Source organism: Delphinus delphis, chromosome 3 (genome assembly GCF_949987515.2).
Source record: "Delphinus delphis chromosome 3, mDelDel1.2, whole genome shotgun sequence".
In the NCBI taxonomy this organism is placed as follows: domain Eukaryota; kingdom Metazoa; phylum Chordata; class Mammalia; order Artiodactyla; family Delphinidae; genus Delphinus; species Delphinus delphis.
The window spans coordinates 3778121-3794630 of record NC_082685.1 but is presented as its reverse complement, the minus strand read 5'-3'; the positions used below and the strand labels follow the sequence as shown (position 1 = coordinate 3794630).

The window sequence follows — 16510 nt, the reverse complement described above, 5'->3', positions numbered from 1 at the left end:
GAGCCACTCACAGGCGGTCAGCAGGGGGCGCCGGGGTCCTTGAATTCATGCCCCCGTGATCCAGGCCAGTCCTTGCAGCCAGGCTGGTTCTGTTGGGAAGTGGAGGGTGGGCCCGGGGCTGGTGGTCTGAGCACGTAGCGAGGCCTGGCCCGGGGTAGAGGGGGCGGCACCTCTGCCTGACAGATGGGCTTCCGGGGCCAGCAGGGACACTGCTGGCCCAGCACCCTCTGCGTGGGGAGGGCCAGGAGGCCCCAGGGAGGAAAGCAGCCTGGACCAGAGGGGTTGTGACACTGGGTGGGCCTGCGGGCCCAGGGGCCCCAGGGGTCTTGAGAAGGAAAGGAGGTGAGGCTCTCTGCAGTGAGCAGCTGCCCACAACTGGTGGCGCACCCCATGCCCTCCCCGCAAGCCCGGGAGGATCCCCATCCTGGGCAGCCGGGGACAAGGGAGGCCAGAGCCCAGACCTGCCCTTGAGGAGCTTCTGTATGTCAGGGAGTGGACGACAGAGTGTAAGTGCATGTGGCCGTCACGGTGTGAAGGGTGGCGTGGGCCTTGGGAGAGGGCAGCTTGAGCCCAGGGCTGACGTGTCAGCAAGGGCCTGAGGGGGGCACGGACACACCCGGGCAGAGCTGGTGCTCCAGGCTGTGGACCCATGCAAAGGCCCTGGGGCAGGACTGTGCCTGGTGAGCTGGAGGAACAGCCAGGAGGCCCCTGTGTCTGGAGCAGAGTGAGCGAGGGGGGGAGAGGGAGGAGGGGAGGGCAGGGAGGAGACAGGGCAGGTCGTGCAGGGCCTTGGGGAGGACTTGGGCTGTTACCCCAGGAGGGAGGGCGGGACCCTGGAGGGCTGTGGGCAGAGAGGGGAAGGGCCACCCTTCCCCTTGGTGTGGAGACCTGGAAACAGGTGGGCAGGGGTGCAGCGACCAGGGAGGACGCCCTGCCCGGGCAGGCAATGACAGGACTGCGGCCACAAGCAGGTGGAAATGGTGAAAGGCAGGCAGGTTCTGGATTTCTTGTGAATGTTTTAACGTGTAGTAAAATGTGTGTAACGTTTTAAGGTGTACAATCCTGTGGGTTTTAGTATATTTACTATGTTGTGCTGGCTACCACCATCTAATTCCAGAACATTCCATCACCCCCAAAAGAAGCCCCATCCCCATTATCAGTCACCCCCATCCCCTCCCAGCCCCTGACAACCATGAATCCACCCTCTGTGTCTGTGGATTTGCCTGTTCTGGACGTTTCCCATCAATGGAATCACACTTTTGTGTCCGGCTTCTCTCACTGAGCTTCGTGTTCTCCAGGTTGTGTCAGCGCGTCACCCCTTTCCATGGCTAACGTTCCAGTGTGTGGAGGGACCCTGTGTTGGGTTTCTGTCCTGCGGTTGGTGGGCATTTGGGTTGCTTCCGCTCTTTGGCTGTTGTGGATCGTGCCACTGTGAACACGTGTGTGCAGATTCTCGCGCTGGACGTATTTTGGAAACAGATGGAGGACTGGACGGGGGTGGGGTGAGAAGGGAGGACCTGGGGGCTGCAGGGCTGCTGGCCTGAGCACCTGGAAGGGTAGGGCTGAGGTTGTGGAAAGGAAATTCAGAAGCTTCGTTGGGTTTGGAGGCCCCCATGCGGCTGTGTTGGGGGGCAGAGAAGAGGTGGGAGGGCTGAGCCCCAGGTCGGCCCTACCCAGATGAGCGCCCGCCTCCTTCTCCAGCCTCTGCTCTCCCCGCTCGGCCCCTCAGCTGGGGGAGAGGCAGTGGCCTGGATGGTGGCCAGCAGACCCAGCTGTTGCCAGGACTCCGGGCTGCCTTTGTAGCTGTCAACAATGGCCCCGCAGGCCTTGGAGGCAGGAGCCCCCGGGCACCCAGAGGCAGACATGCAGACCCTGAGGCAGGAGGCTGCCCGGCCCTACGTCCCCCGGGGGACCCTGGAAGTGAACCTCCCGGCATCTCTCTACAGGTGAGCACGTCCTTGCACCTGCACTGCCTCTTTGGGTTTGCTTCCCACCAGTGTCTTTCAGTCTCCATAAAGGTATGTGGGGGCTGCACCTGCTCCCTGCACCCTCCCCACCCACCTGCACCAGGCTTGGGACCTGGCAGGAGTGGTGGTTCACGCATGGAGGACACACACACAGCCAGCCAGCAGAGCAGATAGGTTCCTGGGAGCCCTGCGCTGCTGGAACAACCCCACAAGGGGGCGGCCTCGAGCACAGAATTTACCTCTCCCAGCTCTGGGGGCCGGGAGCCCCAACACCAAGGTGTCAGCAGGGCTGGGGCCTTCTGAGGCCTTGAGGTAACATCTGCCCCGTGTCCCTCCTGGCTTCTGGGGGTGCTGGCAGTCCGTGGCGTCCCTTGTCTCGTGACCTCCCCTGACCATGTAGATACCCCAGCCTCACCAGGGCTCCGCATTAGGGTTGCATTAGGGCCTCCCTGACCCGGCATGACCCTATTAAGGGTCTTAAGTTATGTCTTGAGTTACATCTGCTAAGACCCTATTTGTCTTAACTTAAGATGTCTTAAGTTACATCTGCTAAGACCCTATTTCCAAGTAAGGTCATGTTCTGAGATTCCGGGTGGACGTGAACTGGGGGGACACGTTCAACCCATTAGAGGACCCATTAATAAGCGTTAATAAACTATAATGTGTCACCATGCTGCTTTACAGGAAAGGCGAGTCAGTGCCTTTGCTGCTGTTCCATTTCCAAGAAAATTAAGTAAAAAAAAAACTGCCACCACGATAGAAGCAGGTTCCCACAGGCGTGTGATGGGATGGAATGGCTCGTGCCTACACGCTGCTTCTGGAATGAAGCAGAAACCAGTAAGAGTGGCGGCCCTGGTGGAGGGGACTGGCAGCTAGGTCAGGGAGACTCGCTGCTTTTTCCAGTACTTTTATTTATTTAAATGTCATTGGATTTCTTGATTCTATGTCAAAAAGGCATTCATTTATTATTCATTTATTATGAGAAAAAAATGTTTTTCAGCCATAACGCGATGTTCTTTTATTAGTTTTTTTGAGGTGTAATTGACACAGAGACTCGCTTTTCATTGTGTGTTATTTTTGACTGTTTTAATTCCTTTTTACAAGCCAGGTGCATTTTGTAGTTTTGGTTCATTTTGTAGTTCAAAAGAGTGGGGCCTGCCAGACGGTCCCCAAACTCCCCTCCCTGCAAGTGGCAAAGCAGCCTGCGGCCACTTCCCAGAACTGACCAGGCCGAGCCCACCTCTTATGAAACACGTGGGTTTCTGGTCTTCCGTGTGGAGTGGGAACTCCAAGCAGGCACAGGGGAGAACGTTTTATCAGCAGCCCTGCTTGGACCATCTTGGGGCCACGGGCTCATTCCCTAGGGCATCTCCCTGGAGCAAGCTCGTCAGGTCAAAGCACGTGCCCATGTCTGTCTCTTGGGCAGTGGTGCTGCGAGGGTGTTCCCGAAGGATAGCTTTAGTTTTGATGGTATCTCATTGAGGTTTGATTTTTGCCATCGTTAGCATATTTCCACTTCCTTCTTTGCTCTGCCAGCCTCTGTTCCTTACACCATCCCTGCTGCCCCAGGGCCTTTGCACAAGCGGGACCCTCCTCACATCACTGCCACCGCCTCAGGGGAGCCCTCCCGATGCTTTCAGCCTGGGACGGGCTCTGGCAACAGTGGCCCCTGGAACAGGCACTCCTGTGTAGCTGCAATAGTTTCTCCTTTAAATGTGAGCTTGCCTTCACTCCCCGCTGGCCCCCATAGCTGGGCGGGTGGCGATGGCACAAGGGTTCCCCGAAGGTCTCCCTGGGAGAATGGGCTCCCCATACACTTTCCCAGTGTCCCCAACCCACGGCTCCCAGGCCAGACCAATGACGGTGAAACCTGCGCCACTCACTGAGCCATAGCTGAGACCACGTCCTCCTGGTGCACCTCCAGGCCAGGGGGGCTTCCTGGAGGAAAGGGCCTGCAGGTCTGGGAGGCTGGGCAAAGGACTTAGTAGAGGCAAGAAAAGATGAAATGTTTAGGAGGTCCTGGGGGTTGGGGAGGATGTGGCCGAGAGGAGGGGCTACAAGGGGTCAGCCTTCCGCCCTCTGCCAGCCTAGGTGGGAGAGTGTCCAGTACTGAAGGACAGACAAGGCCCCCCGCACCTCGGGCCAGGCTTCTGCATTCTGCACCCTCAGTGCTGGTGATGGGGATGAAGAGGCCCGGGGAGGGCAGGGGGGCTGAAAACTCAGTCTCTCTCCTCCCACCCCTGCCCTCAGCAATGACTACCTGTCCCAGGAGGGGCCCCGCCAGACACCGGCCATCAAGCAGGAGATGCGCTGGAAGTACACACCCATGGGACGCGACGCGGCCGGCCAGCTGTGGTACACGGGCCTGACCAACTCGGACTCTCGAGAAGCCTGGAACATGCTCCCTCGGGCTCTGGACAGCCCACACTTCGAGGCTTATGCCCGCAGGCACGGATGCCACAGCCCCCCCGGGAGCGCAGCATGCCCAGCATGCCCTCGGGTGAGTGCCCAGCCCGGCCCCCCCTGACACCAGGCTCGCCTGCAGGGGAGGGTGAGGCCCACAGGTGCAGAGATGACCCCTGACTCCTACCCCACAGCCTACACCCAGCGTCTCCGGGAGACCGCCTGGTACGACCCCATCATCCCTGCGCAGTACAGGGGCCCCCGCACACAGTACGGGAGCATGCTGTGGAAAGACAGACCCAACCGGGACGAGGAGTACGGTGAGCTTGGGCCAGGGGCAGGCGACCCAGGGGCTGGCGGTGAGACGCTGGGGGCCAGGAGGCAGGGCCAGCCGGTGACCCGGGTCCTGGCCCCCCAGTGATCCACAGACACCAATTTGGGGTCAAGCCGCTGTGGCAGGCGTCTGACTACGGGCCATACCTGTCGGCGCCCCAGCGCCCGCGCTACACCACCCAGAACTACCGGCAGTGGGACCTGGAACCCTGCTGCCCCTCCACCAACCAGCAGCCCCGGCTCGTCTACACGCCCAGTCACTGATAAAGATCTCGTGCTGCCCGGTGTGGCTCTTCAGGGACCCGGCGCCTCTCCCCCAAGGCATCTGTCCACCTCTGGGGCTGGGGCCTGGGGAGGTCAGGCAGCCAGATGAAGGGAGCTCTGAACCAGGACCCTAGTGACCAAGCTCCAGGGCAGAGTCAGACAGACGACCTCTCCTGCCCTCGGCTCCCTCTACCCCGGGCCCCAGGCCAAGGCACAGTCCTGGCCCCAGGCGGCTCTTTACTCACTGTCAGCAGTGGCCTGGGTGCAGGGAGCCGCACTCGGGGCCCCGGCGTGCTGAGCCTCACCATCGCCACGGGCAGGGTCTGGGCCCAGCCCCCTAACCCTGAGGCTGGGGCTCCTGGCAGGCTCCGCAATGGCTCTGTCCTCCAGGGCCTGGCGGCACCCGGTAGTAGCACCCAGGAGACCCTAGGCTGGCCGGGGCTGAGCTCGGGGCAGGCCCAGCACCCAGGAGCCTCACATCCGGCCCCCACACAACACAGGGCACCCCGAATCATCCAGACAGCTGGGGGTGGGTTAGAGTCAGGATTGGGGTACCCCAGACCCACAAGGACCCCACCAGCCCTTGAATACCAGAGGGCCTAGCTCGGTGTCCCCGCCCTAGCGGGGAGAAGCTGCTGGTATCCCGCCCACCAAGCCCCACCTGACCCCCCCGCAGCCAGGCAGGGATGGGACAGACACAGGAGTGGGATCAGAGCAGCAAAGGGGCCGCTTGCAGGCCTTGTAGGGCAGCGAGCGTTCACAGTCGCGGTTAATTTACAAAGGGTAAAGGACCATGGGGCGGTGTCAAGGTTGGGCTCCAGTGTGCCCTGCAAGAGAAGGGGGTGGAAGTGGGGTTAGGGAGGGCGGGGCCTGTCCTGGCCCAGACCTACACACCCATGGCTGGTTTGGGGCTTTTGTGGGGTGGCGGGGCCTGCAACTCACAGCTCCGAAGGCGGACGGGCCAGACCAGGAGACTGCACAGAGCCAGGGTGGCGGCCACGCCCACGCCACCCGTCACGGCCACCATCACCCAGTGGTAGAAGGCCACGCAGGCTTTGCAGCAGAGCTCTGAGCTGGGGGCAGGGGAAGGGCAGAAGGGGGGTGAGCAGACGCCTGTCGGTACCTTCCAGCCCCAGCCTGTACCTCCTGCTCCTCCCATCTCAGCCGGGGCACCCCATCTTTCCCCGCACTCAGGCCAGGACCAAGTGGTTGCCCTCAACCCCCTCCTCCCCTCCAACAGCTGATACTTAAGTCAGTAAGGTCAGCTCTGCCTTCCAAGTCTACCCCAGACTGCCCATTTCTCCTTCCTCAGGATCCAGCCCCATCACCACCTGCCCCCCCCAACCATCCTAGTCCCCTCCCTGTTCCCACCCTCCCTTCCCTGTCTGTCCTCCCCGCAGTAGCCGCCAGAGGGCGCCTGTGAGCACCTGACTCAGACCCCGCCCCTTCTGCTCACAGCCGTCCAGGGGCCCACCTCCCTTGGGGCAAAAACCCAAGTCCTCTTGTGGACCACAAGGCCCTGCACGACCCATCCCCTCCCTGCCCTCCCCTCCTCCCTCTCTCCACCTCGTTCACTGTGCTCTAGCCACAAGGGCCTCGTTGCTGTCCTTCCACCATGCCAGGCACAGTCCTGCCCCAGGGCCTTTGCACAAGGATGCTCCTCCCCATACGCCTAGAACTCCCTGACATCCTCCAGGTCTTGGGTCCCACGTCACCTCAAGGCAGCCCTTCCTGACTTCTCGCCCCAGTCAGGCCTCCCCAAGTGGTGTCCTTCACACCCTTTGTACACATTTATTCATGAGATGATTCATGTGGCTCGTGTTGTCCCCAGCTCCATGAGGACAGAGGACCAGGCCAGCTTTCAGTCCCAAATCCTGGGCTTCTACAGGGTGCAAACTCAGGTCTAGAACCATCTGGGGCTGGAACCCTAGGTTCTGAGGGTCTGAATTACAGGGATTCCAGGCTCTCCCTCTGCCCTGTCTGCTCACATCCCCCCGATCCATCTGTGTGTCCTCAGCACCCGGCCCAGGACAGACTGTTGGCTCAGTAAATAAATGGGTGCTCGAGGTGGGGAATAACCCGGTCTCCCTGGCTGTGAGGCCACCGGGGCGGGGTCTTCTGTTCTCATGGAATTAGCAGACCTGGGGCAGCGCCTGGGGCACAGCACGGCCTCAGCACAGCTCGTTAAACGCAAGAACAAATGGATAGGGGTACTCACGAGCAGGGGTGCAGGCTCTGGATGGCCATGACTGCCAGCCCATTGGCCACCTTGTCCAAGAAGCTCATGGCGCCATACACGAAGGCTCCGCTGTGCTGGGGGGGGGCACGAGCAGGGGGTCAGCATCCCAGGCCTCGGCCCTGGTCCCCAACCCCAACCCGGACTGGCTCAGCGGCCCTACCGTATGGGGGCCGATGAGGTCAGCTGTCATGGCCAGCGAGGTGACGAGGATGGTGGCACAGCCCATGCCCAGCAGCACAGCCACCACATACACAGCCACACCCAGCTCATCTGCCAGTGCCACCCAGGCTGCGAAGGCCAGGATCACCAGGAGGCCCACAAAGTAGGTCATCTGCAGAGAGCCCGGCCCAGCATCAGGCCCACCTCGCTGGGCAGCCCTGAGCCTGGCACTTGCCCTTTCTGATCTTCAGTCCGGCCCCCAACCCCAGCAAAGGCGGGGCTTTGAGTTGGGTTATCCCTAAGGAGCCCCCAGCTCTGACCTCAGAGGATTTTGAGCCTCAGAGGTGCTCCGAGCTCCAGGGAGCAGATGTTCTAGGGCTATGCTGTTACAGCTGCCACTAGAGGTGGGCGGCTACTTGGGTCTCAACGCAACTCAATTAAAAGGAAACAAAATGAAGCATTCAGTTCCTCAGTCACGCCGGCCACCCTCTGGCTCCCACGCTGGGCCGTGGTCTGGAGTCGCCCAGGTTGCACAAGGCACACTACCCTCTGCCCGGCCTACTCACATTCCTCCCGATGCACTTGTTGACGGGCTTCAGAAGGAAGGAGGAGAGGAAGCCGCTGAGGTACATCACCAGTGGGATGGTGGCGATGAACTTCTGTCGGGGCAGAGTGGGCACAGGCGTGTGAGGAGTGGCTCATCAGGCTCAGGGCCCCGCACCCCCGCCACCCGGCCGGCTCACCTTAGGCAGGTTGAGGGAGTAGGTGAGGTACATGGCCATGTATGTCTGGGACAGGTTCACAATGAGCCTCGTGCTCATGTACAGCGAGCCTACCTGTAAACAGAGGGACGGGTCAGAGGGGGCCCTCCTCTACTCCCATAAGCGGGGAGCACTGGGGGCCAACGGGAGTAACCCTGCAGCTGGCACCCGATCCATTAGTAGTGACTGCCTAGCTGGTCAGGTGGAGAAGAGAGCAGTGACATTAGTAATGTCTGCCCTGGGTGTGGCTGGAGAAGGGGCTACGTTTTGCTCTAATGTCTGCCATCCCTGCCTGCAGCCGCACAGAGTAAGGGCCTGGTGGGAGAGGGGCATCAACTCCAACAGCCTCTGCCCCTGTGACATACCTGATAAAAGGCTGGCTCCCGAAGCCAGTGTTTCCAGAGCAGCAAGGGCCGGGCAGTAGCAGGGGCCAACAGAGGGCTGTGTTCATCTGGCTCCTCCACCTGCCGCCGGCGCCCCTCCCTGGTGCCCAGGTGGAACAGCAGTGAGAAGACAGCTCCAACGCCCACCACCAACAGCGAGAGGTTCTGGGGACCGGGCAGGAGAGGGGTCAGCAGCGACTCTCGGCCCAAGCCCTGAGTTCAGGGCCTTGGGGTTGTCCCACCCGGGCAGCAGCCAGCCTTGGCCCACCCCGGGCCCCAGCTCACCCGGAACACCGGCACATCTTGGACCCCCAGCTGGTCATAGACATCCTGGGTGGACCCCATGTGGGGAGAGCCCTGCAAGTGGAGCAGAAGCCAGGCAGCCCCATAGACGGTGATGCTGGCCACCACGGTGAAGGCGTACCTGCCAGGGCACAGGCAAGGCCTCAGCAGGGCAGCCCGGGAGCCACGCAACCACTTACTCCCCAGGCAGGCGTACAGTCAGAGCGTCTGGGGAACCTCCGGCCAGGTGATTTCAGCCACCAACACACTGGGTAGCCCAGGAAAGCCTCTGCTGGCCTCAGTTTCCCCAGCTTGCACGTATCTGATTTCTCTGGCCCAAGACCCCACCGTGAGGTCCCATCTGCCTGGGGCCTGAATGTAGAGACTCAGCAAAGCAGGGCCAAGTCAGGCCTGCAACCCAGAAGCCTGAGAACCCAAGATACTCAGAAATCCTGGGCTTCAGCTGGGCAAGGGCTCCATGGTCTAGAGTCATCCGAGTCCACTCCTGCCTGCAGCCCCAGAACCATGGCCTGCCTAGGGCCCTGGCCGGGGCGAGGAGCCTCTGGATCTCACCAGGAGTCCACTTCCCTTTCTGAAAGTGAGAACAAGAACACCCGCAGAAGTCAAGGCGAAAATGACACGAGGCAGGCGGTAAAGCACTTGCGGGTAGAAAGCGCCCAGAGGTTGGCCTCTACCGGGCCCAGCCTATCCCCCTCAGCTGGGGCCCTCGGGGGCCCCAGGCATTGAGCAACCCCCGCCGTTAGTGCCCGCAGCTCTCGGCCGTAATGGGGAACTGGGCTCAGACAGGCAGGGCCCTCATGACAAGCGCTTATGCCCGCACGGCCACCTTCATGTGTGACGTCCCTCCTGCCGAGAACTGTCATCTGATCCCTGGTCCCACTGCACAGGCCCCACTCTGCTCCAACCCTGTCCCTGGGCACATGACAACCTCTCGGACTTGTGAGAATTCAAGATCTTCTGCATGACGGGCCCAGAACTGTGCCCAGCCCACAGCAAGCGTTCCGTAAGCGCCCCTGCTACCATCACATGCAGAACCACCTCCTTCAGCACCTCAAGCAAGAAACGGACGCGCTGGGCGCCAGCTGTACCCACCTGTGGGAGGCGGGATTCTAAGATGGTTCAGACATTCCCATGGCCTGCCTCCCTGCCCCCTCTAACCCCCTCCCCTTGGGGAACAGGACGTGTGAATGTGATGGGACGTCAAGCCCGTGTTAGGTAACTGTCTGTGGCAAAGGTAAAGGGATTTTGTGGATGTGAGTAAGGGAGATTATCCTGCGTGGGCCTGACCTAATCAGGCGACCCTCAGAAAGTGGGCTCACACCATCCCTGAGATGAGAGACTCGTGCTGGCCTCGAAGAAGCAGCAAGTCCCTACGACTTCTTTTCTTGGCCGTGCCGCGCAGCGTGCAGGATCTCAGTTCCCCGACCAGGGATCAAACCCATGCCCCTGCAGTGGAAGCGCAGAGTCCTAACCATTGGACAGCCAGGGAAGTCCCCACCCCCAAGACTTCTAAATCTATAAGAAGACAAACACTGCCAACAATGACATGAGCAGGGCAGAGGGACCCCAAGCCTCAGATGACGCCCCAGCCCTAGCCGACACCTTGACTGCAGCCTCAAGACTAACGCTGAGAACCCAGCTAAGCTAAGCCAGACTCCTGACCCACAGAAACCAGGAGGTGGTCAATGGGTGCTGTTTGAAGTTGCTAACTTGGTGCTCATTTGTCACGCAGCAATGGCTGAATAACACACTAATGTACAGATGCCCACGCTGGGGCAGAGTCCCAGAGCCGCACAGCCAAGCAGAGCCCAGACATGGGAGGGTGGCCCTGGGCCCCCCGCCGTGCCTGCTCTTCGCACGCCTGCCCGCCCTGCCCCGAAGGTTGCACCTGAGAGCCGTGAGCTCCACCTTCTCATGGTCGTTGGTGACGAGCTCCGGGATGAGGCTGAGGTGGGCAATCTGTGTAGCAGCCCAGCCGAACTGGAAGATCACGATGAAGGGCCCGTAGTAGAGGAGGGCAACCCACTCAGGCGTGGTGGCGTTGCAGCCCAGGCAGGGGCTGAAGATGAAGGGGAAGGACAGCAGGACGCAGATAGTGCCTGTGGACAAGCAGAGCGGGGAGGGCACATTGCAGGGTCTTCCCACGCTGGCCCAGGGCTCCCCAGGTGAGCGGGTGGGGACAAAACCGAGACATGGAAAAAGTTAGAGACCCCCTCCACAAACACACACACAACAAAGTCACACAGTGAGTGGGTGTCAGCAACCCGGGGCTCCCCAGGCTTACAGCCCCTGTGACAGATGGGGAACTAAGGCCGAGAGATCTGGGGCCCCCCCTGAGGACACACAGCCCAACAGGACAGAGGGGCTGGGCCTCCCTGTCCAGGCCCTACGCCCCTCGTGTGTGATGGGGGAACTGACACAGAGCCGGCCACATGCTGTAACCATGCAGGGGCAGGGCCAGATGACAGGGGCCAAGAATGGGCTCTTGCCATGCCGGCTCAGGGCTCGCCAAGTTTGCCCCCTTGGTGACAGCTGGGGAAACAAGCCGAGCCTAAGGCCACGCAGCAGGTTGAAAGGGCGCTGTGGAGGTCCCCTGGGGAACTGCCCACCACAGATGCGCCACTTACCCCATCACTTCCCCTTCCCGCCTCACCCATGGAGGGGGCCTTTTCCTCCCAGCTCGTACCAGGCGTCCCGTGGGGCTGCCAGGAGTCAGGAGGCCCAGGTGCCTCTCCCTGGAAAACACTCATACCTCAGAACAAGCACAAGTTCTCCCCGAGGTCCCAAAGGGGCCTGCACCACCCGCCCTGACCCATCCCCTCCTCCCTCTCTCCCCCTCCCTCACTCTGCTCCAGCCACTCGGGCCTCCTCCCTGTTCTTCCTGCCCCAGGGCCTTTGCACAGGCTGTCCCCTCTGCCTGGAATGCTTTTCCCATGACATCTTAGCAAGGCGCACTCCTCTTCATCCCTCCAGGACTCAACTAAAATGCCACCTCCTCAAAGAAGCCCCCCTGACCAGCCCAGTCACCAGCAGTCCCCTCCCCACTCTGACACCCTCTGTCTGAACCCTGCTTTCTCTCCTTCATACCCTTTGCACACACAGGAATTCTTTTGTCTCTCTGTCTGGGGGGTGGGTAACAGGTCTCTCCAAGTCACTTCTGTGTCCCTGGCACCCAATATAGAGTCTGGCACATCAAGATCTTTTGAATGAGTGAATAATAATAATAGTGGCCTCTATTTAAAACAGCCCAAAGAGGTGAACGTTATTATTAAACCAGCCCATTTCCTGATGAGTAAACTGAGGCCCACTGAGTGAGCTGCAGAGCTGCGAGGCCAGCCTGCTGGACTCAGCCATGCTCCTTCCCTCCAGCCCTCCACCCTTCTCCTCCCATCCCAGAGCGCCTGGAGCCAGACTTCCTTCCTCCCCACCAGGCCCCGGAGGTGACCTCATGCCCCAGACCCTGGGCCCACCCCAACAGTTCAGGGACTGGGAAATGAAACCAAAACCACGCTTGGTATTTCTCTGGAACTGGTGCCTGGAAGAGGCACCCCAGGCAGATTCCTGGTGGCCTGGAGGCCACCCCGGGGCCAGACAGGAACTGTAGACTCTGGTCAAAAGAATGTGCAGCCCTGGCCGGACGGACTGTACCCTGCTGCTGCCCAGGACACGTTAACCATTGTCAGGGCCAGGCTGCCTGGCTGGGGGACTTTGGGCAAGTGACTGCCTCTCTGGGCCTCCGTTTCCAGGAAAGGGAGCTAATAAAAATACCTCACAAAATTGGCATGAGAATTAAGAGTTAATGTGTGAAATCGGAAGCTCCTACTTCTTTGCGCCACTTCCTGTCTCAGCAACTTCAAAGCCATGAGATGTCACACCTTTGCAAAAGCTGTTTCAACTACTTGGAATGCCCCCCTACACACATACACTCCTATTCGTCCTTCAAAGCCCCAAAGCTAATGTCCCCTCCTCCAGAGCTCTGCTTCTTCCTATGAAGCCCAGTCTACCCACCTGCCCAGCTTGGACCCGACAGGAGTGTCCATGTCTGGCTTTCCGGGTCCTCTCTGCGCTAGACGGGGAGCCCCGAGGGCTTGTTAAGGGAAAGAATGAGTCTGTCCCCACCACCCACAGACTTGGGTAAAAAAGAGAAGTGAGCACTGAGGCCGAGGTGACCTTCACTCAAGTCACCTTATCAGGCATCACAAGGGGCCACCCTGGCTTCCGCTCTCCACGGATCTTCCTGGATCTCTGCATATGCAGGGAGAGGGCACAGGTGGAGGCCCTGGTATCTGGTTGGGGCACCCATCATAAGCTGAAGGCATAAACACAAAGCCTTCAGTGTACTGACAAAGGTGCCTCCACTACCCTAACCTCCCCTCTGCAAGGGGACTCAGCGTCTCCCCCTGGGGTCAGGTGGGGCCGTCGCTGAACCTCAACCCCCCACCTACAAAACGGGAAGACAGGCTGTTACGAGGTCCCACCTCAGGGCCTTTGCACATGCAGCGTCCACTGCCAGGCAAACCTACCTGTGCCTGACTCCATCTCCTTAGAAGGGGCTCACCTGTCTGCCCCAGAGAAAACAGCCCTCACATCTCTCTGACCCAAGAACTACCTTTTTTGTGTGTCAACGGGTCTACTCAACTATTATGAACAAAACTGCATTTGATACTGTGGGCTCAGCTCTGTAAGCAATCCCAACCGCAGCCCGCAGAGGGATACCTCTGTCTGGGGTCTGAGTCACATGCCTCTCCCTGCTCCCGCCACGCCCCCGCACCCGGGCTGCTAGCCTAATGTGACCCAAGAACAGCCTGTGCATCCTCAGTGTCTAAGAAACTGAAATCCAGCCCCTAAGCCACGGCCACAGCAACGCCAGCCACTTGCAGGCAACTTGGAGATCTGTTGTACCTTGCAAAAAATGTCCCTCATGAGGGCCAAGGCAAATCACTGCCTCCTCAGTCACTGTGCCCAAGGGCAAGGAGATACCAGCCGGCCCTCCTGGTTTCTGGAAAGCTGCCGCCCAGAATTCCCAGAAGTGGGCAGGATTCCTGGTTCTGCCTCCTTAAATGCCCGGCATGCCCCAAGCGCCAGGATGCGGCGGGTACTTCTGCCAGCGAAAGAACAGCAGGCAAAGTGGCCAGGGCTAATCTCAGGGCCCAGGGTCCGGGCGGGCAGAGAAGGGATGCCAGGAGCCGGGCCTTATCATGGGTGTGCACCGGGCAGGGTGCCCCGGCCCCCGGGGGACCCACCTCCTCCCCTCACCAACAGCCCTCTAGTCCAGGTAACTCCCTCATAACAAACAGAGAGTGACCCCATTACCTGCTCTGCAGATCGATCCCCATCCCATCAGCCGGACAAGCACAGAACCCCGACCCTTCTGGCTCACCCGGTCCCCAACCCAGTTCCCAGGACAGCTCCCCAAAGCCACCAAGTGCCAGGTTGCCCGAGATGAGTGAGGGGATGGATGCACAAAGTGCACTGGGGGAACAGACAGCCAGAGGGGACTCTAGGCAGCCTGACTCAAGAGTTGTCCTGGGTGGTCACCCTGATACAGATGAAGTCAGGCCAGACCAGATAGACTGACAGAGGAGGCGCGGTCAGTAGACCCAACCCAGAGAGGGTTCAGGGTGCCCCGGAGGATCAGACAAAGAAAAGTGACACTGGACGGTCACACGAACAGTCAGACGGAGGAGGCTCCGCGGGTCGGCCGGCAGCCATGCGACAGACAAACAGAAGGGGTACTGGGCAGTTAAGCAGACAGATGGGAAGGCTCATGGGTTGGGCAATTAGAGAGGACGGAGCAGTGGGACAGAGGGGGTAGGTTCGGGCTCTGAGCCAGGCAGTCGGATGGGGGAGTCCGGACCGGGGCTTACCGACCAGGTGCCAGGCCTTGCGCGGGCCGAAGCGGGCGCAGCGGCCTGCGGCGCGGTCAGCCTCGAAGCCCACGAGGGGCGTGCACAGCCCGTCGGCCACCTGACCGAGCAGCAGCAGCAGGCCGGCGCCGCGCGAGCTGTAGGCGCGCACCGAGTGCAGGTAGAGCAGCAGGTAGGTGAACCACATGGACGCGCAGAGGTCGTTGAGGAAATGGCCCACGGCGTAGCTCAGCCGCGCAACGAGGGATAGCGGCCGCGGGGGCGCCCCCGCTCCGGCCGCCGGGGGCCCCGGGCCCATGGCGGCGCTCCGGGCTCGGCCCGTCCGTCCAGCGCCGGCAGACGGGACCCCCGGCCCTGGCTGCCCGCGCCCCGCTCTCCCTGCTTCGCTGTCCTATCCCGCCCCGCCCGCCCCGCCGAGCGCTTTTGCGGCGACAAAGCCGGTGGACCCGAGACTAGCTCGGGCGGGGCGGGGAATCCCGGGAGCGGCGTCCGCGTCCGCCAATCGGGGCCGCGGGCCAGGGACGGAAAGCCAATCATCACGAAGAGAGGCGTGGTCGCGGGGTTAGCCCGGCCTCGACGCCCGGCACCGACGGGGCTACTGGGTCCTAGCGCCCGACGATTTCACAGTGGTTTGCGGACCCCTCCCACGTAGGTGGGGGGCGACGCCAAGGGCACCCCTAATCACATCCCCGTCTCCAAGCCCGCGCCACCTCAGCCTGACTGCAAATTTACGAGGCCTGCCTGCTGGAGGCCGGGGCAGACGGGGTGAGTTCGGGGCGTGGGTGGGTGGAAGAGAGGTCTGAGTCCGACCTCGCCTCTCTTGGGGCCCGGTGATTTCCCGACGCGGAGAGACCCAATCGGATGCAGAGAGGACGCATTGGTTCTAATTATTTAGTTATTAACGATAATAATGGGGATAATCAGAATTCTAACACCAGCTGGTATTTAATGAGCGCTGACTGTGCCGAGCGCCCCACGTGGATTTTCTCATCCCACTAGAGCAGGAGGCGGGGCAAATCTCCGATTTCACAGGCGACAAACCCGCCCAGAGAGGGGACGCAGGTGCTCTGGGGCGCACAGTGAGTCAAGTGCATGCGACTCTGAGGCCTGTGCTCTGGACCCCTCCCCATCCTCCTTCCAACAGCCCTCCCACGATTGGGTCACCACGCAAGCAGTTTCAAGTTCCTCCAAGCGTAGGGTGCAGCTCCCCCGGCCTCCGGTCCTCCAACAGCAGTGGAGGCCTGCACTCCACTGCACTCTGGAGCCAGAGTCACGGGATCCAGCCCCAGCCCCACCCCCTCCTAGCTCTTCCGGCTGGGACGAATCCATTTCGGGGGGCCTCAGTCTCCCGAGCTCTAGAATGGGTATAATGTATGTTTAAAAGGATATAAGCTTTATCTTTTTTTTTTTTTTTTTGGCCTCACCGCGCGGCAGGTAGGATCTTAATTCCCTGACCAGGGATGGAACCCGCGCCCCCTGCAGTGGAAGCGAGGAGTCTTAACCACTGGACCAGCAGGGAAGTCCTTTAAGCGTTCTCTCAATATTCTCAGCCAGAAAGGCTTTCCAGCACCCTCTCCTCCCCCCTCGGTTATTACTCCGGGTTCCACTGTGTCCTGGGCTGCCCCCATCACAACCCTGACACCTCCTCCTTTCCCTGCCCCAATTGTAACTGTCTCCCCCACTGGACCATGATCCCTGTGAAGGCAGGAACCAGGTCCCTCTTAGTCACTGCGTTGTCCCCAGCGATGCCTGGCACATAGTAGGAACTCAAGAAACATCTGTCAACCGACTGAATGGTGGACATACAGGCAGAGAATCAGAAATGCAGACA

At 60.6% G+C, this 16510-nt stretch overlaps 2 protein-coding genes across 3 annotated transcripts; one reads left to right on the top strand and one right to left on the bottom strand.

Annotated features, from left to right (window-relative positions):
* Positions 1-16: 16 nt before the first annotated feature.
* Positions 17-7913, top strand: TEKTIP1 (tektin bundle interacting protein 1). 2 transcript variants are annotated; one of them, XM_060007407.1, is made up of 4 exons: positions 17-1946; positions 4218-4429; positions 4538-4690; positions 4789-7913. In XM_060007407.1, exons 1-4 carry the CDS (start codon positions 1813-1815, stop codon positions 4965-4967), a joined length of 678 nt encoding a protein of 225 aa, XP_059863390.1. In that variant the 5' UTR covers positions 17-1812; the 3' UTR covers positions 4968-7913. The 2 variants fall into 2 exon arrangements, with proteins under 2 accessions (XP_059863390.1, XP_059863389.1); XM_060007406.1 differs by having other exon boundaries at positions 4218-4467; positions 4565-4931.
* Positions 5660-15048, bottom strand: MFSD12 (major facilitator superfamily domain containing 12). Its single transcript, XM_060007404.1, has 10 exons — positions 14680-15048; positions 10701-10911; positions 8795-8933; positions 8492-8674; positions 8109-8201; positions 7932-8024; positions 7367-7537; positions 7186-7280; positions 5910-6040; positions 5660-5794 (listed from the first exon to the last, which is right to left on the bottom strand). The coding sequence occupies exons 1-10, from the start codon at positions 14975-14977 to the stop codon at positions 5772-5774; spliced, it is 1437 nt and encodes a 478-aa protein (XP_059863387.1). The 5' UTR covers positions 14978-15048; the 3' UTR covers positions 5660-5771.
* Positions 15049-16510: the final 1462 nt, after the last annotated feature.